The 23,722-nt window shown below is 42.7% G+C and overlaps 2 protein-coding genes across 2 annotated transcripts in view; both read left to right on the top strand.

Moving 5' to 3' along the window:
* The window catches only part of LOC121190798 (collagen alpha-1(XX) chain), a 28,256-nt gene extending 8,901 nt beyond the window's left edge, over positions 1-19,355 (top strand). Inside the window, exons 5-42 of the mRNA XM_041051805.1 lie at positions 956-1,132; positions 2,043-2,240; positions 2,895-3,062; positions 3,940-4,059; positions 4,148-4,312; positions 4,610-4,768; positions 4,911-5,083; positions 5,377-5,506; positions 7,108-7,253; positions 7,399-7,528; positions 7,633-7,772; positions 8,242-8,368; positions 8,489-8,628; positions 8,723-8,855; positions 9,226-9,371; positions 9,535-9,664; positions 10,564-10,680; positions 10,764-10,910; positions 11,207-11,263; positions 11,802-11,840; positions 11,978-12,116; positions 12,351-12,493; positions 13,021-13,130; positions 13,555-13,713; positions 13,870-13,947; positions 14,342-14,428; positions 14,528-14,581; positions 15,070-15,165; positions 15,292-15,345; positions 15,458-15,511; positions 15,618-15,671; positions 16,869-16,940; positions 17,034-17,069; positions 17,251-17,317; positions 17,441-17,629; positions 17,783-17,860; positions 18,065-18,226; positions 18,479-19,355. Of these exons, the coding sequence (XP_040907739.1) occupies positions 956-1,132; positions 2,043-2,240; positions 2,895-3,062; positions 3,940-4,059; positions 4,148-4,312; positions 4,610-4,768; positions 4,911-5,083; positions 5,377-5,506; positions 7,108-7,253; positions 7,399-7,528; positions 7,633-7,772; positions 8,242-8,368; positions 8,489-8,628; positions 8,723-8,855; positions 9,226-9,371; positions 9,535-9,664; positions 10,564-10,680; positions 10,764-10,910; positions 11,207-11,263; positions 11,802-11,840; positions 11,978-12,116; positions 12,351-12,493; positions 13,021-13,130; positions 13,555-13,713; positions 13,870-13,947; positions 14,342-14,428; positions 14,528-14,581; positions 15,070-15,165; positions 15,292-15,345; positions 15,458-15,511; positions 15,618-15,671; positions 16,869-16,940; positions 17,034-17,069; positions 17,251-17,317; positions 17,441-17,629; positions 17,783-17,860; positions 18,065-18,226; positions 18,479-18,507 (4,403 nt within the window). The 3' untranslated portion in view covers positions 18,508-19,355. The remainder of the gene's footprint in view (positions 1-955; positions 1,133-2,042; positions 2,241-2,894; positions 3,063-3,939; positions 4,060-4,147; positions 4,313-4,609; positions 4,769-4,910; positions 5,084-5,376; positions 5,507-7,107; positions 7,254-7,398; positions 7,529-7,632; positions 7,773-8,241; positions 8,369-8,488; positions 8,629-8,722; positions 8,856-9,225; positions 9,372-9,534; positions 9,665-10,563; positions 10,681-10,763; positions 10,911-11,206; positions 11,264-11,801; positions 11,841-11,977; positions 12,117-12,350; positions 12,494-13,020; positions 13,131-13,554; positions 13,714-13,869; positions 13,948-14,341; positions 14,429-14,527; positions 14,582-15,069; positions 15,166-15,291; positions 15,346-15,457; positions 15,512-15,617; positions 15,672-16,868; positions 16,941-17,033; positions 17,070-17,250; positions 17,318-17,440; positions 17,630-17,782; positions 17,861-18,064; positions 18,227-18,478) is intronic.
* Positions 19,356-20,525: 1,170 nt separating this feature from the next.
* Positions 20,526-23,711, top strand: dpm1 (dolichyl-phosphate mannosyltransferase subunit 1, catalytic). Its single transcript, XM_041051853.1, has 9 exons — positions 20,526-20,678; positions 21,053-21,152; positions 21,396-21,429; positions 21,514-21,590; positions 22,101-22,126; positions 22,331-22,426; positions 22,548-22,616; positions 22,740-22,854; positions 23,206-23,711. Exons 1-9 carry the CDS (start codon positions 20,548-20,550, stop codon positions 23,308-23,310), a joined length of 753 nt encoding a protein of 250 aa, XP_040907787.1. The 5' UTR covers positions 20,526-20,547; the 3' UTR covers positions 23,311-23,711.
* The last annotated feature ends 11 nt before the right edge of the window (positions 23,712-23,722 follow it).

Below are 23,722 nucleotides of genomic sequence, written 5' to 3'. Positions count from 1 at the left end.
CATCAGATTTTGCACACTTGTTGTCCCTCAGGTTATTTCAGGCATCTCTGTCTCTGAATCCATCACTGTTCTTTCCTCCAGCAGTGACAGTGAATCCCATCAGAGCTCTCTGTCTGTCTATTGATTCCCCTTGATTTGTGACCCTCTTTTACTTTTGACATTTTATTGTTTGACTGTGATTAATACCCTCCTGAGGCTCATGCTAGATTGTATAATATGTGGATGTGGCCTGTCGTTGCTTGCGAACCGTGCGAGCGATAGTAGGTTACTGTGTCGAGTGGAGCGTGTCCGGGCAGGCCACAAAAACATCTCCACTTGGGAATTCGTAACACCGGCTGTCTTGCTGGAATGATGGCAGTCTGGGAATTCCTTCCTGATGTGTCTTCACCTTTCCCATTTGCTTTAAGCCCCCTGGGCCCTGGGCCCAGTACTTATTTTGAGCCGTGCGAGTGATAGTAGGTTACTGTGTTAAGGCAGTTCTTTCTTCCTTGGAAATTTCACCCTCAATTTGCTGTTGTTGACCTTGTCTCTTCACTCCAGGCCAGGATTTACCAGCAGGAAAGGGTGAAGCAGTTAAGCCAACAAAGTAATATCACATACCACACAGCTCTTTACCTGGAGCATATTCAGTTTTATCTCTCTGATCTCAAACATAGTGTTGGAATCCAGTTTGAAAATAGACATGTTCATGGTGTTGCATCGTCAGTGTACAGACAGCCCTGCAGTAAGTTTACTCAGAAAGCAGGGGGATGTCAAAAACAAACATGACCAGTCATTTTATTGTACACCTACAATTAATTAATGAAACTGTGTAAAATGATTTGTTATAGGGTTTTTTGACACAAATTTGGATTCTCTAGAAGGGAATCCTGCAGTCCTGCACCACTGACAGTATTATATATTATTGACATGAATATGAATTTATATATATTATGCATATGTGATTCCGTTCCAGTGGAGGGCCTACGGGAGGAAGAAATGATCCGCAGTGGCAGCCGAGAGCAGAAGAAGAAGATGTTACCAGGTGGGTCAGGGTCAGGAGACCTGGACGATGCAACAGAAGCTCTGCTGGGCCTGCCCACAGTTCTTTATCCGGACCCCACCACCACCACCACTCCTGCTGCTACTACAGGTAGTACATGCTAGCGGATAACAACACTACATCCACACACACACTCACACACACGCACACAACAGATCTAAGTAAATAAAAATGCATTTTAAGTTACAGTTTTAAAGCTGAGACAATACTGGCTTGATCATCCTTTGACTTTAATCTGGACTCTGGAAGAACTAACAGGTCCCATCAGATCTAAGAGGCCTTTTGGGACAGTAAGGAGCTCAAAGTTCGCTGATCCACTCAGATGCCTGGCTATGTAAAATGTGTTAGAGTTAGATTTAGATAGACAGATGAAATGTTAGATTTCAAAGTGATTTTTAAAAGAAGGCAGTGATCAGTGCAACGAACCAAAAAACCCTGGGTGATGTGAGAAGATTATTTTTGTTTTAGTCAGAAGCCTGACTGCTCTGTCTGCTCTGATCTTCCATGGTCTCTGTCATTATAAGGCTGGCAGAGAGGAGGGACACAACGGGAATGTTGCCAACACACACCTACAACCAAGCAAGCACACACGTGTGCTGTTCGTACAGTATACTGTATTTATGCAGGGCTCCACCTAACACCTCTGGCACAAATACACACTCACAATAATGGCAGGTGGAGGGACCATCTTTAGAGAACAAGAAAATAAAAGCAGGGACAAGAATGATAGAGGAAAAGGAAGGTGAGAGTTTGTTAGACTGGTGCTGTATCTGTCAGGCAAAGGCAAAAAAAGTCAACCATTAATCATTAAAACACAATGTTTATGTGTTAAAGAAATAATGTTTTCTCTGACTGTTCCCTTTGATACTGAGGAGGTCAGATTGATCTAATGTCAGCAGTAGATTTCCTGTCACATACAGCCTCAGCTGCTCCCCTGAAGAATCTTTGCTTATCTTACTGTAACTCCACCCATGTGCTCGACATTACCTCTCTCCTCCAGAGCCCCCAGCTACAGAGCCCCCCTCTCAGCTCCCTGATGAGGCCCCAGAGAAAAGTGCCAAAGAGAAGAGGAAGAAGAAGAAAGAAAAAGAGCGGGATCGGTCTAAAGTGGAGAACAAGGAGGAGCAGGGGACAACACAGGGTAAACAGGCTGAGGAGAAATCCCGGAAGACACCCTTCCCCACACAGCCGGTCACAGGTAACCTCTCCTCCCCAGTGTTACAAAAACACGACATGCCAAACTCAGACCTAAACTACAGCTTTTGATGACATTTGTTATTTTAATGAGCCAAAACATGATGGTAATGATTAGGACAGCTCCCTCTGAGCAGGAAGTTAAGCAGGGTGTCTTAAGGAACGTCTGGCCACCATCAACTTTGGCTCTTTTTATGAGTTAAGGAACAAACGGTAAGAGAGCGGTAAGTGTTAGTTTGAAATGTGATGACAGTGTTTACACAAGGGAGGGACAGGTAAAGGAAAGGATAATGACAGGCCGTCCTGTTCGGCTGCAGGGCACATGTGTCCTCTCCCTCACAATCCAAGGGAACACACATTCACATGCAAGGAAACTCACCCATGTTCATGTATGCACTGTGTCGACACATGTGCACACACACACACACACACACACATTTTGCCTGTCTAAATGAAACCGAAACATCTGTTTCCTGGTTTTAAACCATTAATTTAGACATGTACACACAATATACAGAGAGGAGACAAATGAAAGGAAAAACCAATATAAAGTGTCTTAGTAAGGTGATGTCCCTCCACCACAGCTTCAGTTCTGTTTGGTATAAACTTTCTGGGACTCTGATCAGATTTTATTTGCTTCATGCTTCCTTTTATAAAGGAATGTCTCCAAGGAAACCATTTGAGTGCGACAGCAATGCAGCGGCGGACATCATGCTGTTGGTGGATGGCTCCTGGAGCATCGGACGCACCAACTTCAGACGTGTCAGAGACTTCTTGGAGGGTCTGGTGACGCCCTTCCACATCGGGCCGGACCACATTCAGATCGGTGAGGGTCAGAGCGTGGGAGGAGTGTGGTGGTGAAGCTGTCTCTGTTCCCTTCTTCGTTTCCTGTGTCTTATGTTCCATTCATCCATTCATCATTCATACTGTATGTTACCAAGGTGCAAACTGTTTTTTTCAAATTGCAACATCAGTCACTATAGCAGTTCAATGTGCTGACAAATTTCACACATGCACTGCAGCCCTGAACTTTTCTAAACATCACCATGTGAGAACACAAATGTCCAAATCAGTTGAACTGGACATTAAAGGACTTTATGCTGCCAGCCTCCAGTACAAAGTCTGTGTAGTGTCCAGTTGAGTCACACAGAATTCAAAGCAAGCAAGCAGGCGTGTCGATGATGTTTCTGTCCTGCCTCCTGCACCAGGCCCCACCCCTCCCCTAAACCAAACACAGTATTTCCAGCAGGTGAGAATGTATCTCACACGGACATTCTCAGGGTGTGTGTGAAAGAGAAAATGTCCAGAAAGTCCAGTCCGGACATTGTCTGGAGTTCTTATGTGAAAACCCCTTAGTAACCTTAGTTACCTATTGTAACCTATCAGCACCACAGCAGCTACCAAGCAGCCTCTTCCCAGGGGCATAGTAAAGTACTGCACGGGGGAATGCACTAGCAACCACCTTTTACTGATCTAGCTCCTGGCAGGAATTCCACAGTGGCCACCTAACAACTAAACAGAAAGCCTTTTCCATAGCTTTACAACAATATATTTCATCAACCTCCAAATGTCACTATCAAAAAAAGTCACTTGTTAAATATATCTGTGAAAATTAAAATGAAACACTTAAATGATAATGGATGTGCCTTTCCTTATGGCCTGTCCCACAGAAAACATAGTAATGATGTAATGTTTTGTCTCAGGTCTGACTCAGTACAGTGGAGACCCTCGCACAGAGTGGCATCTTAACAACTTCACGACTAAAGACCAGCTGCTGGAGGCAGTAAGAAATTTTAGATATAAGGGAGGAAACACATTTACAGGTAAACGCACATCACACATTGCTCCTTCGGTATTGTTTGACGCTGTTTTGTAGGTCCGTCAGTGTGTTACCATGCATCCGTTCCTCAGGCCAGGCGCTGATCCACGTCATGGAGGAGAACATGAGGGCCGAGGCAGGAGCGAGGTCGGACACACCACTTTTTGTGGTCTTGTTGACCGATGGGAAATCTCAGGATGACGCCATTGCCGCGGCCAACCGGCTAAAGAATGCCGGCGTGGAGATCATCGCTGTAGGTGAGACTGAAAAGAAGAGAGGGCGATGTGGTGTAGAGGCTAAATACCTTTACCTTTTAGCAGCTTCTCAGGCTTCATGTTTTCTTTCATCCAGTCACATTCGTTCCCTGCATTTCTGTGCCCCGTGGGACTGTAAGCAGTCTGTTTACTCAGCCTCTGGGACTTGAAATGGGTGTAACAAATGATGACCTAATTTGGTTTTATCTTTGTTATGTAATACAGTTCCTGTATTGTCCTCAGAGCTGGCTGTTTGGAGGTGTTTAGTTCTAAATGCTTTTATAACTTTGTGTTGTTCAGGTGTGAAAAACGCTGATGAAGCCGAGTTGAGACAAGTGGCATCGGAGCCTGTGGATCTGAACGTCTACAATGTCAATGACTTCCCTCTGCTCAGTAAACTGGTGGCACGACTGGTCCACATCCTGTGTGGGAGGATAGAGGACCGTGGCATTGCAAAACGTAACCTGTCTGTCTACTGTCGCATCTGTCTGTCTTCCTATCAGCCTACCTTAGACCTTATTTTTTCACGTCATGCGTTTGGTTTTTCAGATGATAAGTCACTGAGGCCTAAACTGTGAATCCTTTGTTGCTGTGTCTCCAGGAATGGAGCCTGCACCCACAGCAGACCCAGCCCTGTCCTACCCCAGTCCTACTGATCTGCGCTTCTCTGACCTGGGTCCCAGAGAAGTGAAGCTCCACTGGACCAACCCTGCTCAGCCAGTCCAACAGTACAGAGTGGTTTACCACAGTGCAGAGGGTCAGAGGCCACAGGAGGTCAGAAACACTACAACACATATATTATTACCTCATAAGCAGAGTTACATAAATAACTTTCATCCTGAAGACTTCCAAGAAGCCTCCACATTGTGTTGTATATCGTACTGCAATTTCTGGAGAAATGTTCTTCACTGGTACCAGAGAAACACGGGTCTTTGAGCTAAGACAATGCTAAAGCAAAACATATAGCCTCTTCAGTAAAGCACCCCATTGTCTCAACAAGCAGTAATAAAATTAATTTAGTTTTAATGCATTTCTCTGTCTGACTGTAAGTGATGCTTTGTGTCCAGGTCGTGTTGACTGGCTCAGAGTCCACTGTGCTGCTGGAAGGCCTCTCCTCTCAGACGCTATACCATGTGTCCATCTTCCCTGTGTATGAAGACAATGTTGGCCTGGCACTCAGAGGAACTGTCACGACATGTAAGACTGACATCAGTGGTTTGTTTTAAAGGATTTGTTTGTTTTTGTTTGTTCATCAATCACACGTGTCAGATGTTCGTGTGTGTTAGTGTATCACTTTCAGTTTGTCAGTCAATACTGAAATTAAACTTGAAATGATGCTACTTTTAAGGGATAACCCTGAAGCTTTTCTACGTTATTCTCAACAAATGCTGTGAAAACCAACAATGAGTTCATCCTACCAACAAGTATTTTGTATATAGAGCCAAAGACCCATATATAGTATCTTATTCCTCACTTATCCCAAAAACTGTTAAAAATATATCAGTTTCATTGCCATGAACACACACAGTCTTGATTTTGACTTCCTGCTGCCACAAATACTCACTATCGCATCAAAATCTGTGGCTGAAAATAGTTCCAGACAAATTCACCATTTCCTCCTGTGTGAGTAACCAACAATCTTTTGTCAAAAACTATAGTGCCCGACTGTTTAAGGACATTATTTACCCTCTTTTTTAAAAACTTCAGCAGAGGCAAAGGGGGCTTCTGATTAGAAACGGTCTGTATTGTGTCTGTTAATAGCCTTGTATGTTATATATGGTTTATCACAACACTGACACTGTAACAGGTATAGAGTGAACCCAATTGCAGCACAAATCAGCATAAACAGTCTTTATTCAGCAAGCACACTATAAACCAGAGGATGCAGTGCAGGTGAGTACAACAGGATTTGAACTCGGGTCTCCCGTGTGCTAGGCAAGCACTTAACCACAGGACCAACAGGGCAGACAGGGAGTATGGGAGGATCGTGAGCAGGTAATCAGTCCAACAGTTCTTAACTGGCTCCATGAGTTCAGGGAAGAGAAATGTCTCTAACTCACTGCTGGTGAAGTCTTGCTGGAAGGTGGTTGAGAATAAGGGCTTGGCGTGGATCCGGAGGAGCTGAGGACAGAGGGGATGAGCCGGGGAGGTGAAGCTGGGAGCCGAGCAGCCACAGACAGGCGAAGAATGGAGAACAGGCAGGCAGTACTCGTAGTCAAAGACAGAAGGCTGGTGGGTTACCGGGGCAGAGACGTGAAGCGAGGTCAGGAGCAAAACAGGTCGATAACAGGTAAACAGTCCGGAAACAAGTGCTGGAGAGTCAGGCATGTGAGCGAAGACAATCTGGGAAAGAGTGAGGGGATAAGGCTGCATATATACTGGGTTGATTGGTGGGCAGGTGGAAGTAGTTGGGCTGATGAGGGGGTGTGGCTGAGCAATGTGACAGTGATAGCAGCAGGTGGAGGTAGTTGCGCTGATGAGGGGGTGTGACTGAGCAGCAGGGCAGGAGAGGGCAGAGCAGAATGTGACAGACGCCCTGCTCACTCACTGTGACTATGTTTTACTATATAAATCAAACACCAGATGACCTTTACCAGTGCATATGTTGAACAGAGTGTAACTGTAAAACATTTCCAATCACCACTAAATCATAGAATTAGCCCCACATGCCCATCTGCTGGTTACACACTCATCTGTAAAAGCGTTTGTATACTACAAACCTCTTCTGATGTTTCTCCTCTCTCCTCTTGGTTTATTTCTTACCCTTTCCGCTGTCTCTCCCTGTCTCCCTCACTCAGTGCCCCTCGCCATGCCTGCCAACCTGGAAGTGGCTCCTTCCTCTTTCAGCGCGCTGCGAGTGAGCTGGGACGCGGCGCCCGGTGCGACGCAGTACATGATCCTGTACTCAGCCCTCAACCATGGAGAGCCTGACGATGCCAAGGAGGTGGGAACTGGATTTCTCTCAGGCTAATTATCACATGATTACTGTACTAAACAGTGTTATCTGAGGACAAAGTGTTGTTCTACCTCTTGAGATACATTAACAAGCCTCTCACTCTGCGTTTGTATTTTTAACTGTATGACTGCAGGAGAAATTCAGTGCAGACCAGACAGTGGTGGAGCTGGCCGGTTTACTGCCAGCAACAGACTACTCTGTCACCATGTATGCTCTCTATGATGAGGATCCCAGCGACCCTGTCACTGCTGTCGCCACCACATGTAAGACACTCATAAGATGACACTGATAAAATGAGTCGCTTCAGTGCACCAACTGATCATTTGTCTGCCATCTTCTTCTTGCCTCACTTTTTGCCTCCCCTCAGTCCCTGTCCCATCACCTGTGAGCGTTCAGTTCCCGATGGTCACCCATAGTATGCTGAGGGTGAGCTGGGTGCCCGGAGCCGTGGACGTCCCCGGCCACAGAATCACCTACAGCACCAACCACGGCAGTGACGTCAAGCAGGTAACTCGGCACTATACACTGATGTCAAATCACCAAACCACCTGTCTCTAAAAGCATCCGCTGAACTGAGACTGCATCTTTATTTTCAAACAGAGACACTGTCTGCCTTTTTCACAGCAGATGTTTTGACCTGTTGTAGCAGGAAAAGCACAGGTGTTGCAAACAACATTAATGATCTCTGTTCTGTTCATGTGTCCCGTGAAGCCATTGCAGGGTGACAGTGAGTGAGCATGTGCAGTACAGCAGCACAGTGAAACCGAGGAAACTAAATTTAAATTTAGACATCATTCATTTTGGTATTTACACCTGTGCTCTTCCTACTGTAACAAGGCCCGTAAAGGAGGAAACCAGTGTTTGTGTCAGTGTCTTTTCCAGAAGTGTAGTTTGTGCTGTTAGAATACCCTCTTTTTATTTTGACTTCTTCAATAAGACAGTCTGTGTCTGGCATTCATAGTAAATATCTTTCCAGGTGGAGGTAAGAGGGCAAAACTCTGTGCTGGTGCAGAACCTGTCCTCTTTGTCCAGATACCTGGTGTCAGTCCGGTCCTACTACCCACAAGGCCTTTCTGCAGCACTCACCAGTAACGTCACCACACGTAAGACAAGCTTACAATTACAAGCCATGTTTAGCCATTGTTAGCAACATTAAATTAACTGTGGATAAAAAAAAAAACAATTCTTTTTATCCTCCCTTACATACTTTCCTTCTCTCCTAGTGAAGGTGCCTTCCCCATCAGACCTCAGGGTGACTAATTTCTCAGGCAGTGAAATCACTGTGCGCTGGGAGGCAGCTGCTGACGATGTTGTGTCCTACCTCATCAAGTGGATCTCCCTCAGTGGAGGGGACCTGAGACAGGTGAGGACGGATTAATGGTTGGTTGCAGTGTATTATGCTGTTGTTTAAAATGTGATTGAAATGTCGCCCTTTTTCTCCCTGTTGTACATTTCAGTTGAGAGTAAGTGGTGAGAGTGAAGGGGCGATCCTGGAGGGAGTGGAGGACGATAAGGAATACCAGATCTCTCTGTCTGCGCTTTATGGAGACGGAGCTCAGAGTGAAGCTGTGGCCATACGCTACAGCACCTGTGAGTGTTAATGAATAAATTACTTTCAGCTGCACTGCAGAGTAATTTCACTCACTTAATAAGATGGTGCAATGTTTGGTCTTTTTCGTGGAAAGAAAATCCCCCAGCAAACAGGGTGAAAATTACACGTCTGTTTGTTGTTTGGGATTCATAGAAAGAGAGATGAGTAGCATGTACTGTGCACTCACTGAGCAGTTTATTAGGAACACCTGTCCATCTGCTTACTCATCCAATTATCCAATCAGCCGGTCGTGTTGCAGCAGTGCAGTGCATTAAATCCTGCAGATACAATTCAGGAGCTTCAGTTAATGTTCACATCAAACATCAGGATGGAGGAAAAATACTTACGTTATCTTTTGTATCCCTGCAGTGTCTGGTGGAGGCCCGTCCAGCGTATCGGTCTCTGAGGAGACTGCAGTCAGCTTGGTGGTCAGCTGGATACCTCCCAACGCTCATGTCCTCCATTATCGTGTGTCTTACACTGCACTGACTGGAGCTGAAACCCAGGACAACACTGTAAGTGAGCTGTAATCATCATGTCTTTATCTGCTTTGTCCTTCTTCCTGCTGTACAGTAAATCATATTGCTACTCTAAACTCCCAACTTAGCTCTGTCACTATCTGCAGATGTATGTTTGACTGGAAAGCTTGGCTTTGAAAGGTGAGCTTGTTGTCAACAGGTGTTGGTATCAGGTGGTGAAAAGCGGGTGCTGCTGGAGTCGTTACAGCCAGACACACGGTACAGCATCCTGGTCACCGCAGAGTACCGCAACAGAGAAGGAGGCAGCGGTTCAGCCCAGGGCAAAACCAGTGAGTCCAACACCCTGAGAGGATAGACACAGCTTTTGGCTAAATTTGAATTTGAATTTTTGAATCTTATGCTAAATGCTAACACACTGACTGGTTTATGCAGAAGGAAGGTCAAAGTTAAATATAAAAATAACACAGGAATGGCACAAGAAGACAAAGGAAGGATGTTTATATTTATTTCCTCATCAGTTATTAGTAAAGCTGGTAAACAGGCAAATATCTCAAAAACCAAGGCTGTTATGTATAGACTCAACGTTTTGATCTTAAGCACATCATTATTCTAACACCATAACATCCAGAAAACATTCCTGCATGTAAAGAATCGGTCTCAGCTCCCACATCATTTCACAGGGTCACCTGAGTCAGTCAGGAGTCGCCAGCAGATCACATGCATCAAAAGAAATATATGTCAGCTTTCCTCTTGTATGTTTCAGTATATTTAGGCACATGCCTATATAATACATATATGATGCAGTCACAACATATCAGCTCTGGAGGCCTGCCATTGGCTGATTCAGTGTTTGACGGAGGGTATTGTGGGTAGGCATAATGTTAGCACCATGGAGTCACTGTAGGCACTGAGGACTCACACTTAAACTTTGCTAAAACTTACTTTTATAACCTTTAAACAAATCACCTCTGTACTGTACTGCTTTGTACTCATTTTTTAAAGAGTTTAAAGTCAAAGCTTAGGACCATTTCTTAGAGGTTTCATGCACAGCGGCCATGCTGAATATCTTAACCTCAAACGTCCAGTCCTCTGTGTCATTACTTATTGTTTGCCTGTTCATGTGCTTGCTTGGCTTTTCAGTTCACCACTGTCTATTCTGAATGTAAATCTTATTTCCACAGCTTTCCATTTGACCTGTTTGTCTGTGTGCATCCCTCCCTCTCTCCAGCCAGTTTGCGGGTGAGCAGTGTGAGTGTGGTCAGGTCAGACCACTCCAGCATCTGTGTCTCTTGGAGACCCGTGTCTGCAGTCGATGGATATCGGATTGTCATACAGTCTGTCAAAGGTAATCTATAGTAAAATCAGTATTACCTGACAGCTCTGTGTGCTTGAAGCTGAATTTGCCTATCGGTGTGTGTGTGTGTATAGATAAGGACACAAAGGAAGAAACTGTGGATGAGTCCAGCAGCAGCCACTGTTTCACTGATCTGGAACCAGAGACTCTGTATCGCATCAGCGTGCACTCACTCCTGGGCTCAGCAGAGGGCGCTGCTGTCTCCATTCTCCATCCAACAGGTCTGATTGGTAGCGACCGTGTTAGATGCTGAAGTCAGTTGTCTGGCCATGAAGGCTGGCATCAGCTTTTTATGAATTTCTTAGTAAATAAATAATTCACGCTTTCCTCCACATAAAGTACCAAATCTCTCATTAGTTGTGTCAGTAGTTGTTTCTACAAACAGAAATACATGGTGCATGATCCTTGAATAGAAATCAATATAAGTCTTGACATGTTTGTTGGTTAAATGTGTCACGATTGTTTGTTTGTTTTGTTTTTTTTTTTTGTTTTTTTTTCTTGTGTGTTTCTTTTACAGCTCCAGCTCCAGCCAGAATTCCCATCCACCCTCGGATGCATCCTATCCACAACGAAGGTGACTCATCAGCAGATCTCTCTTATCTTCTTATGTAGTAATAAGTCTGATTAGAGCATGAATTATTTTTGTCAGCTTTTTGGGGACATAATTGCTGTCCAAACTGAGCAGACATGTTATTTTTTTCCTTAGATGACTCCCTAACAAAACAAGGAATTCATCAGCTTTGTTATTTCTTCTGTCTTCTGGACATTAATGAGAAAATGTGTGAAAATTGCTTTTGATGATGTGGTTGAATTCCACTTCATAGTAATCATGAGGACTGGAGTCATTCTTGATGCTTAATTTGTCAGTTGGAATGAAACTTGCCTGTAACCACACGTGAATGAGACCATCAAAATACACTTTCTCCCCAGCTACATGTTGTGAAACGTACATATTGTTCTTTCATGTGTCTTATCTGATAAACAGTTCCAGGAGAAGTCGTCTTATCAAATGGTCTGTGGTGAAATATCAAATTTATTGTGACGTACTATTGTCAGACTTCAAAAATCTCAACTTGCTTTTAATGAGTCAACACTGCCCTCTTGTGTTGCAGTGTGCCCTGAAGTCACCATCAGAAACAGCATTGTTAAAGGTGAGACAAGCCTCATGTCCTGTCCCGGTGTCCTCACACATGACTGCAAACATCAGAGTTTAGACAAACATGATACAGCCACTGTGTTGTCTTTAAAGAGACGCCTCATTTAATTTATTGTGTGTTTGTTGTCTCAGGGTTTGACATGATGGAAGCATTTGGTCTGACTCAGAGAGCTCACTCGTCCGTGGAAGGCGTGGCAGCCGAGCCTTTTGTCTTCAACACCCTCCCCACCTACACCCTGTACAGAGACGTCCAGCTGACGCAGAGCACCAAGTCAGACATTCTCTTTTACTCATTTTAATTCACCCTCTACTATTTTTCTTTGACCTATACAATGATTTCCATTAATGCAGCCCCACATTTTCTAATCTCAGCAACCTTCACAACAAACTTTGCTCAGGAGACACACCTGACACACATCTCTCTCTGTGCAGCAGCTGCAAACATGCTTACTGTATCTCTATTACCTTAATGTAAGCTGATCGGTCTTTCCTACTCTCCCTCTAGGTTTATCCACCCTGCAGGTTTCTCTCCAGAGCACACCATTAGCATCGCCTTCCGCATGTTGCAGGATACACCCAGGGAGCCCTTCGCCCTCTGGCAGCTCACTGACAATGACTTCCAGCCCAAGATGGGAGTGGTGCTCGACCGTGAGTAACGTTACTGCACCTGTCTGTCTCCCACACTGCAAGGAGCTTCATACATTCATTCATTAGTGTCATATTCTGTCATATGATCTTGTCATCGGGATCGCATTTTAACATGCTCTTCAGTGTGTCTCATGGTTTTATTTAGAGCTGACATGATTAGAAGGTCAGCTGATAAGTAGATCAACAGAGAAAGAATCATCAACTATTTGATATCAATCATCAAAGTTTTTTTTTTTTTTTAAGCAACTGTACAGAGCGTTGACTAATCTCAGCTTCTTAATTTTGAGAATTTGCTCTGATCTCTTCTTATTTTCAGACCTACTTCCCTTCCCTTTGCCTTTAGCTGAATTTATTTGGAATTACCTCCCTTCAGCGGAGCCAGTAGCGTGAAAACCTCATGCAACCAGATCAAACTGGCATAGAGCAACCAGCTGACCCTGCAGCAGGGCTTTGCCATCTTCAGAGCCCCAGAGTGAAAATGAAAAGTTATTACTGAATCACTTCCACTCTGTTTGTGCTTTACATAGCTACCACAAAGCATCTGGTGTACTTCAGTCTGGACTACAGGGGAGAGGTGCAGGAGCTGACCTTTGACCAGCCGCAGGTCCACAGACTGTTTTATGGCAGCTTTCACAAGGTGAGATCATTTACACAGAGCAAGTCTAAGATGAATTTACTAATTAATAAAACTAATAAAAGCTTCACTGTAATTTTGCAGATAATAAAACATTGATGTTATGTTTTCATCTGTCTTGACCGTTTCTCATTTTACATACACCTTTGTGTTTGTAAAATAATGTACTCTAATTAAACAGAAACACCAAAACATGCTGTAACAGGAAAGAGCATGATGGAAAGGTGAAAGAGGAAGTTAGAAATAAACACACAGTACAGCTGCAGATGTCAGATTGTTTTTCTTTGGGGGACTGGGAGGTTGGGGGTGCATCATTGTCTTAATTTTAAAAAATCCCTGCCTTGTAAATCTGACACTTTGGCCTAATATGGCAAAATAATCTGAGCTTTCATTTCTTTTTTTTTTTTTTTTTAATCACTTGTGGCAGGTTCACTTGTGTGTCAGCCAGGTGAGTGTGTCCCTGTCTGTGGACTGCCAGCGTGTAGGTGAGAGACCAGCCCGTCCTCTAGGAAACCTACCGACCGATGGTTTTGAGATGCTGGGAAAACTGGTGAAAACCCGAGGACCCAATAGTGGATCTGCCCCGGTACTTTAATTCTATTCAATTCTATTTCTCTGATCTTAATCCAGGCCCAGTCTGTCAATAATATTAGACACACTGAACTTAAACCTGAAAAAACCCTGATGGTCTCTTCCTCTGTCCTGTGCTCGGCGTACATCCTGTGTTCTTCATCGTCTCCAGTTCCAGCTGCAGTCCTTTGAGATTGTCTGTAACACCACATGGGCTTCAGAGGACACCTGCTGTGACCTGCCTGGAGTGGTCAGTCTGCTGCTATTTACACTGACCATTATTCAGCTCTCTTCAGTGCAGGCTCAGTTGATACATGACATACAACGAGCTGAGTGCTTACTTTGAAGATCTCCTTTTCTTTTAAATCTTGACTGTCTATTGAACAATGAAAAGACTGTGTGAAATTCTGCGGTTGATCTTTTAAACTGATTATATCTTCATAAGCTGCTGGTCGAACAGTAAGAGGTGTGATAATGACTCAGACCTCAAATATCAGCCTCTACACTTTTTCCCTTTCACACAGTTGTTGCTGTCACCACTTTTTCCTGATGGTAATGCAAGATCGTTTAAGAGAGCACTCTAAATATACTACAGACTCAATGTCTTTTTTGTTAATGTGTGTTGCGTCTGTTGTGGACATCAGAGAGACGAGGAGAGCTGTCCTGCCCCGGCGTACACTTGTACCTGTTCCTCTGACATCCCTGGAGCTCCTGGTTCCCCCGGACCATCTGTACGTCCCCATGAGACCCAGAGTTCTCTTTGAATGACTTTTTGTGGGATCCAGCTGTTTAATAACGTGCTGACATTATTATTTTTTCCTTTTTATCAGGGAAAACCAGGTCCCCGTGGTGAGAAAGGCGAGAAGGGAGAGCAGGGCCAAAAGGTGATATGAGAATATTTATATACATATACAGTATATTCAGCTCAGACTGTGAGTATTTGTATGGTTACACATCTTTTGTGCTTCAGCACATTTAATTTGAAAAAAGAAAAAAGAGATACTGCCTGAACATACCAAATCCCAGCTTTAATTTGAATAACTTTACATCAGTGTATGAAGAACTGTGTGGGAGGTCCAGCCATTTTAACAGAGTGCCTAAATAACAAGGGTTCCGTCATGATATTGATTATTGAGGTTGAATATTGATTCTGTTCAAACATGACAGGACTGTTACAGAGAGAACCACAGTGCTTGCATGATATTTGGTGTCGAGCACAAAGAATTTGTCTCAAACATCTTCCTTAAGCTCCTTTTCAAACATGGCGGCAACATGTAGCTTAGCATTTGCACATTACAGTGCATGTTGGATTTTGAAGTATGCACTTGAGCCCCAAATTGATGTCTTCATGTTAGTCTCCTCTGTGTTTCAGGGGGAGGTGGGTCCTCCAGGAAAGCCTGGATTGGAGGGAGGCCTTGGACTCCTTGGCAGCTCTGGACCTCGAGGCATGACTGTCCAGGGCAAAGTGGTGGGGAAACTTCTTATCCTTAAATACATACCTCTGTACAGTGGTTGTAACCATGATACATATTGTGAATGTAGCAGGTTGTGTACAAAATGTGCCTGTTTTCTGTTTTCATATTTTTCCTGTTAGGGTCCACCAGGCGCAAGGGGGGAGAAGGGGGATCCTGGGCGTCCAGGCGTCCAGGTGAGTTTAAACTGAAGTAGCGGAGTAAGCAAAGAAAACAATGTTGTATATAAATCCATCCATCTTTCTGTCATTGCTCTCTCTCCAACTTCCCTGTTGTCTTTCCCTGCAGGGTTTACCAGGACCTCCAGGTGCAAAAGGGGAAGAGGGGATCCCAGGCCCCCAGGTGAGCTGTTTGATCCCAGCCAATACAGAACAGTAAATGTTAACAGGTCTTCATCTAGATGAGTTGAAGCAATAATGTTCTCTCCATCTGTATCTGTTCACATCAGGGCATTAGGGGGGTCGAAGGTAACATCGGTGCACCCGGCATCACTGGACCCAGGGTAAGACTGAATTTTATTTTCATTCATGTGTGTTGGTGCTACCATCAGGTCACAATTTCACCTTTTCTAACATTTTAGAGCCAGGATTAAAAAACAAAACAAAAAAACCCACAAAAACTAGAATCTACTAGAAAACTAGAAGAGGAGTGAACAGTTTTCATTTGGGGTATAATGAGCTTTTCTCTCGCAACACCTTCAGGCTAAAAACGTTTTAACTATGTTCACAGTTTTTTTACTAGTCATAAAATTTCACATCACAGCCTTTATGTGAAGTCTGTATTATATACATTATATAATATAATTATATATTATAGCACCCTATTATAGGCTCCACATGACGTCATAAATAAGGAGAGGGTACAAGAGGTTTAGGCAGAGCCACACTACCAGTAACAGAAGGCTCAGGTGGCATTTATAAATGGCACTATAAATACAAGTTCATATGCAATTACTGACTGAAAAGATGATTCGCAGTCTCAAGAAGCCATGATGATCATGACAATGATTCAAAACACACACTGCAAAAATCACACAAGAGTTTGTCAAGAAGAAAAAAGTGAAAACTGTGACCTGGCCAAGTATGTCCCCTGACTTCAATCCAGTAGAACATATTTGAAGTATTTTAAAGTGAAAGGTAGAGCAACAAAACCCCTCCAGCTAAGAGCAGCTGAAGAAGAATCGTCTGTGAAGAACAGCAGAGCATCTCTCCACAGGTTCGTGTTAGCAAAGGTCAAGCTGTACTCACAAAATCTTAAAAAAAGAAAATAAAAGAATGGAATCTGACTAATGAAGGGTGCACTGACTGTTGTTGCAGTTGGTTATTTAATTATAGTTTAATTAGTCAAACATTTCTGAGTTTCAGATTAATGGGCTTCATTCTTCTTGGGCTTTGGCTAAAAACAAATAAAACTGTATTAAACCGACTGTATTAATGACTAAGCATTTCAATAATATTGACCAGGGGTGGATTCAGTTTTATTGTAAACTCTATTTTGTGCACTTGTTAGAGCAAGTTAGGTCAAATGGCTGCAGTTCACAACTGATGCGCGTGATGATGTCTGTGAGTGTCACAGGTTGAGCTCACAGTGTAAAACATGTTGCTCACAGTTGCCTCAGGATCTGACATCTGACTGTGAGTCTGTCTCTGTTCTGTCATTTATCTGCTGTTCCACTCATCCATCTATGTGTATTGTACAGGGTTTCCAAGGAATGCCAGGATACCCGGGGCCAACAGGGGAAAGAGGCCCCTCAGGACCTGTGGGACCTACGGTACGACCCGAGGGACAAATGACAACATTAGTCATATTTGTTTTCACACTGGGTTTATTTGTATCTATGCTTATGTATCTTTCACTTTTACAGGGTCTGCCAGGGAGTAAAGGGGAACGAGGAGAGAAGGTGGGTTATATTGTTACAAACCTTTTCTTATTTCAGCGCTTAAATGCACAGATTTTAAAATAACTTCTCATCACACTGGGCCACATTTATTTATTGTTTTTTTTTGTGTTAAAGTCTAATTTCAAAATGATGTGTTGGCTTTTATTGGAGCCACAGTTGGTGAATCTGCTGATGTTTACAGGGTGAACCTCAGTCCATGGCCATGATCTACCAGCTGGTCACACAGGCCTGTGAGCAGCTAGTGCACAGTAAGTACTCTGTTAGCAATCATGTAAAAACACTAGGACTCCTGCAATGAATTTATCTTTGTATATGGCTCAGTGGCTATGAATGAAACAAAGACAATTCAAAGACATTCTCTTGCTTTTTAGAGGAGGTGTTGAAGCTCGACATGTTCATTAACGAGATAAGTCGTAAGCCAGCTCCTATTGAGGAGCCAGTTGGGCCCCCAGGGGAACCTGGTATACCAGGGCCCAAGGGCCCACCAGGTGCCAGGGGTGCCTTGGGGCATGTTGGCCCAAGGGGGAGACCTGGCAGGGGTGGATATCCAGGAGAACAGGGTAAGACTGTTGTTGAAATGAAAACAAACCAACCAAATTCTCATGTGTGTTAAGCAAGTGTTGCACACAGATCTGAAAATTCTCTTTTTAGGGTCTCTCATGAAAAAATTATGAATTCTTCATTTTGCTGGTTTGTATCTTCCATTTCTCCAGGGCGGAGAGGTATGCCAGGGGAGAGAGGTGATCCAGGGACCAATGTCCAGGGGCCCACAGGGGTCAAAGGATTTGCAGGTACTATGTTTAAGCTCTCAAATACATGCCAAGCATTTTTACTACTGTTCTTTTTAACAGTGTAATACTGTAGAATGCATCAGTTGCTATAAATAGTGTCTGATAATATAATACATAAACTGTCCAACAAATCATCAGTAAACAACTCTGTACTGATTCTTCTGTTTGTGTTGCATGTGTGTTGTGTGTTACATGTACCTGCAGGTCCACCAGGTGAGTCAAAGCTGGGAGCCCCAGGTTCCAAAGGAGATGATGGAAAGACAGGACCCCCAGGGATCCCTGGACCTCCTGGACAGGCAGGCGAGATTGGACCACCGGGTGTGTGTGACAGCAGTGGAGGCTGCCACAGAGTTCCCCAGCAAACAGGTTAGCTACAGAGAAAGGTTCACAGACTCAAATAACACACAGCCTGGGAATATAAAGATGTATGTGAAACTATTATAGCTCTGCATTCTTTTTCATTATTTAAATAAACCCACAGTTGGCTTCATTGCCACTTGTGGATATTTTTTATTTCATTCATTTATTGCTGCAACAATTTTCCAACACTGCCAGATACAGTGTGGGAGTGCTCTTGTATGTTGACTCTTTTTTTGTGTGTGTGCTCTCTTCACTTAGAAGACCCTTATTATGGCTACGAGCCTTGAGAGGACATGAAGAAGCACGCAGCACATGGTAAAGTGACTGAGTGACTGACATCTGTTTGAAATGACTGTGGTTCCTCTGGAGTTGAGTGACAGACTGGGAACGGAGCTGAAAGAAGCAGCACTGAGGTGATTTGGTGAGCTGAACTTGCCACTGTACTGATGCAGAAGCTTCATCAAACATGAGAAAAGGAAATAATAGAGGAAGGCTCTTTCTGTCTCTCTCTCTCTATCTGTCCTTTTGTTATTGCATTCTTTGACATAAAACAGCTGAGAAGAAACTAAGAATAAGTAGGAAGCTTTTTAATATAGAATAATGTTTTGATGAACAGAGAGCATCATAACGGAAAATATTTTCCCACTGGGATCAGTAAAGTGCTGTGTTATACACCATTATTCGCACTGAAACCTTTTGTTACTATTTTATATGTATTCATGCACTGTATCAATGCCAAGTAGTTTAGTTATCTGTGTTACATTTCTACCTATTTCATCTGCCATTCTAACCTTAACTGCCTCAAGCATAATGAAAATGCTTAATCCATGGCGTAAAAGCTTCTTTTTGTTCCATGGTAGAAATGATACTGTGAGAATGTCTGTTGTCGAGTGTTTATGATCATTTGTATATTGTTTATTATATTTACTGTATACAGTTATTCATGTTATGATATTTTACACTGTATGTATTTGTATTGAAAATTTGTGTTTACATTTTATGATTTCCTGGGATTTGGGCTAATAAGCATTACATGATGTGTGCGTATGTGTGTTAGAGAGAGAGTGAAACAGTGTCATAGAGATGTTTGTTTGTGTGGGTTTTTTATATGTATGTGTTTGAATTTGTTAATAAAACTGCATTAACGTGTCTAATGAGGTCTGGTTTTTTGTTTTGTTTTTTTCTTTTCAAATTAACTGGACTGTCCTGACTGACAGGATGCTGTAATGCTGTGAAACTCTTTTCCTGTTCAAGCTGTATGACAGCAAGCTTGTCTTCTGCTGAAGTGCTCTTGAGCAAAACAATGAATTTATCAAATCTGGCTGAACTTGCCCTCCACCATCCCTGTGGAGGGCGAGAGAAGATAAACTGAAGAATAAACAATGACGATAATGTCTTAGTCCCTGTCGGAACCATGTTGAAAAGAGAGTTTCCAGTGGTGTCTATTTTGAAGAGCACCGCGGAACTTCCAACCTGTAAACCACAACCAAGTGGCTTTGTCAAGGTAGTTTTAATAGGACGCTCGTTTTCCGGTTTTGTCAGAAATGTTAGTCTATTTTTCAAAATAAAGGCGAACGATGCCTCTAAAACCAGTGGAGCATAGTTACTTCATCTAATAGCCTTGTTGTAATGAGATCGTGAGGACATTACTGAGCAGTATTGTCTACTGTATTTTCTGTTGTCATGGCTGTGAGGTATTACAATATTAATGTGTTAACTTCCTTACACATCAGGTATTAGAATGACAAATAATGGATAAACTGGTGCTAACTACAAGAACAGTTGCATGTTTTAATGCTTCCATGATTTTTCCGTGATTTATCAGTATAGCTGATGTAAACAGGCTGAAAATTGCTATTTTAAAATGAAGTAGTGGAATGTAACAAAGTTCCGTTGTTCTACCTTTTTAATCAACAATTTTGAGCTACTTTTGTGGTAATTTCATTTACTGGTTACTTTGCAGATTCAGAGTCTTAATTAAAAATAATAATAATCAACAAGTTATTGTATATCAGTATATGTTAAGTTATCCAGCAGAATATAAGGCAGTTAAACTGAGGACCTACTTCAGCAGCTTCTTCAGTTGCAAGATTAGTGATGCTCTCACGTGAATCAGTAATTATAATACAGTAAAATGTTCTGAAATGGGTCATTCTGCATATTGAGAGCTTTTACTTTTGGTACTTCATGCTGTGTACTAATTTTGAATTAGGACTGTGCAGAGTACAGTCACGCCAATACTCACTTTATTTTGAAAATAATAAACCGGATGTTGTGTGGCTTTTTCTTTTACTGTACAAGTCAGGTTAAAGTAGATTCACGTCGCCATGGCAAGCCGAAAAACTTCTCATCCAAGCCGAGACAGTGGAGACAAATATTCAGTCTTATTACCTACCTACAACGAAAGGGAAAACCTGCCTCTGATAGTGTGGCTTTTGGTGAAATACTTCGGTGAAAGGTGAGTTTCCCTGAGTCAGTAAATCTGGTCGGCTAGTGCTAATGTTAGCTAACATCACTGCTGTGGTAAAGTCAGTGATGAGCTGTCACTAAACCAGAATGAAGAGTAACTGGTCCTCACACCTTCAGAGGGCTGTTTGTGGGTTCAGGTTAGAACCAGGTTTAGGTTAGTATAAGGGTTTGGGTTAGGTATTTGGTTGTGATGGCTAAGTTTAGTCTTAGGCTTAGGGTAAGGGGCTGGGCAATGCATTATGTCAATTTGTGTCCTCACAACAATAGTTGGACCAATGTGTGTGTGTGTGTGTGTGTTAATTAGAGACAGGCAACCGACCTAACCAAATTACATTCTGAAGTTTAGTTTGTTTGTATTTACAGTGGATATAATTACGAGATAATCGTCATTGACGACGGAAGCCCAGATGGCACACTGGAGGTGGCAGAGCAGTTGCAGAAAATCTATGGAGAGGACAAGATAGTAAGTGAAGAGTCGGTGCTAATCGCTGTCTTTTATTGAGAAGAACCAAATAATGCGTTTCTTAAATCCGCGTAAAGTCTGTATTAGACTGATTAGACTAAAATACTGTAGCAGCAACAGCTGCTTGTTTGGGTTAGATTTTCTTAGCAATCTACCAAGTCTGTGTAACAGTTCTCTGGTAAATGAATGGTGTATGGGATCTTTATGCACACACACTCTTACTCTCGCTGTTCTGTGTTTCAGCTTCTACGACCTAGAGCAAAAAAATTAGGCCTAGGTGAGTTTGAAACTGTGGTAGAGTTGGTGTATTTGTTCTGGTGACCTTTGCCGGCTGCTGTTGAACTCCCATTTCCTTTCAAAGGCACTGCCTACATCCACGGCATGAAGCACGCAACTGGGAACTTCATCATCATCATGGATGCAGATCTTTCCCACCATGTGAGTGGTGCTTGTTTGATTGTGTGTATGCAGTATGTTGACTCCCACTGGGTGTGTTTGCCTTCTCCTGGCATGATCACAGTAGATGGCCACACAACACATGAAGTTGAAACTAAAGCTGTAACAGTTATTTTTATTAGTCTGTCGTATTTGATTGATCGATGACTCACTTGGTCTATAAAATGTCAGGAAATGGTGAGATGACGTCTTAAATTGCTTGTTTTGTCTGAACAGCAGTCTAAAAGATCTAAAAAGCGATTCATGAGACAAAGAAACAAATTTTCACGTTCCAGAAGCTGAAACCAGTGATTAAAATAATTATTATCTAAATAGTTGTTGATTCATTTTCTTTTGAATGGCTTATCAATTCATCAACTATTGATTTCAGCTCTAACTGGTTCCTGAATTGCAGTAGAAGTATTATTTGGCCCTGAGATGTGAGTTTACCTGATCTGGGGGTTTTTTTCAGTGTTCAGTTAGTGATATTTTATTCTTCTGTTTTTTTTCCAGCCCAAATTTATCCCAGAATTTATCGAGTAAGTGTTTCTGAATTTCCATTTATCTTTTGATTTTATACTTTGAATTGTTTTTCAGTTCACATACACAGTGAAAAATCTATCTGTTAATATATTTATTAATATAAATATAATAATCTTTAGTCACTCTGCCACAAATGACAGCTGGAAGCGAAACAGTGCTCACATCCTTCAGTTAAAAGACTGTTTTGTCTTGTTTTCCAGAAAGCAGAAGGAGGGTGATTATGACCTGGTGTCTGGTACTCGATACCGCGGCAACGGAGGCGTGTATGGCTGGGACTTGCGCAGGAAACTCATCAGGTATGTGCAAGTCAACAACAGTACGTCGTCTTCAATTTCCACTCATTCGTCTTGCACTGACCCTGACTACAATAGGCAAGAATTTTCCTTTCTTCCCTCTGACTCCCTCTCTCATTCACAGCCGGGGAGCCAACTTTTTGACTCAAGTGTTGTTGAGACCCGGTGCTTCAGACCTCACAGGCAGCTTCAGGTAAGTGGTGCAAGTGCTGTGAAATAAGTGCCACTGACTGTTGAATTGTGCATGCATGGAGCTGTGTTTTCTCACACTCCTGCTGTGTTTTATTTTTTTTTTCTTTTTTTAAACTTGTCTCAGGCTGTACAAGAAGAAGGTGTTGGAGAATCTAGTTGAGCGGTGTGTGTCCAAAGGGTACGTCTTTCAGATGGAGATGATCGTCCGCGCCAGACAGCTCAACTACACAGTCGGAGAGGTGAGGCCCTGATTCAGTTGTTCACTCGTTCACTGTTTAAAGGCCAGGTTCAGATTTTTGAAAACTATTCATAAAAAAACAAAAAGGGTAATTTCACAGATTAGACCAGGTCTAGCTCAAAAACCACAATAGGCAGAGATATCAAACCTAGACTAGATAAACAAGTAGGCTGCCAGTGTCAGATCTGTGAAGCTCAGAAAGACATGGTCTAATGTGAATGAAACTGCCTTTTGTTTTGTTTTCTGAACGTAAGTTTTAAACACTGTTTAGGCTGAAACATCAATGAGAATCTGTCAAGATATATCATCATTCTCTTCTTCTTCTTCTTCTTCTTCCTCTCCCAAACAACAGGTCCCCATTTCCTTTGTGGATCGAGTTTATGGAGAGTCCAAACTGGGAGGGAATGAGATTGTGTCATTCGTGAAAGGACTGCTCACACTCTTTGCCACCACATGATCAGTCACGTGCTCAGTATGGACATCCAAAAATCATATATTGTTCCTCTAAAGTCACTGTCTCACATACTGTACTGTAGTTATATCAGGATTGTAATGCGAGGGGGGGCGCTCCACTTGCCTACAGTTAGACAGTAACATGACAGCCTATGACAAGGGAGACATCCCCTGTTGGCAATAAATATAAAATCCCTGTCTTTAGCTGTCCAGAATACTCAAGGAACCTAGTGCTTTACATTCCCATCATCCTCTTTAATGAATTGTGAGCAAAGCACATGGTGTCTCATCATTCCCAATCCAGACAGCTGACTGAACTCTGCATTAACACAGTGATGAGAAGGGTTTACAGTGATCTGCTACACCTGTGATTGTTTGTATAAAATTAAACAGTTTGTATTGTTGGCTCTGTTTTT

Source organism: Toxotes jaculatrix, chromosome 2 (genome assembly GCF_017976425.1).
Source record: "Toxotes jaculatrix isolate fToxJac2 chromosome 2, fToxJac2.pri, whole genome shotgun sequence".
Taxonomy (NCBI): Eukaryota; Metazoa; Chordata; class Actinopteri; family Toxotidae; genus Toxotes; species Toxotes jaculatrix.
This window is presented reverse-complemented; position numbering and strand designations above follow the sequence as displayed.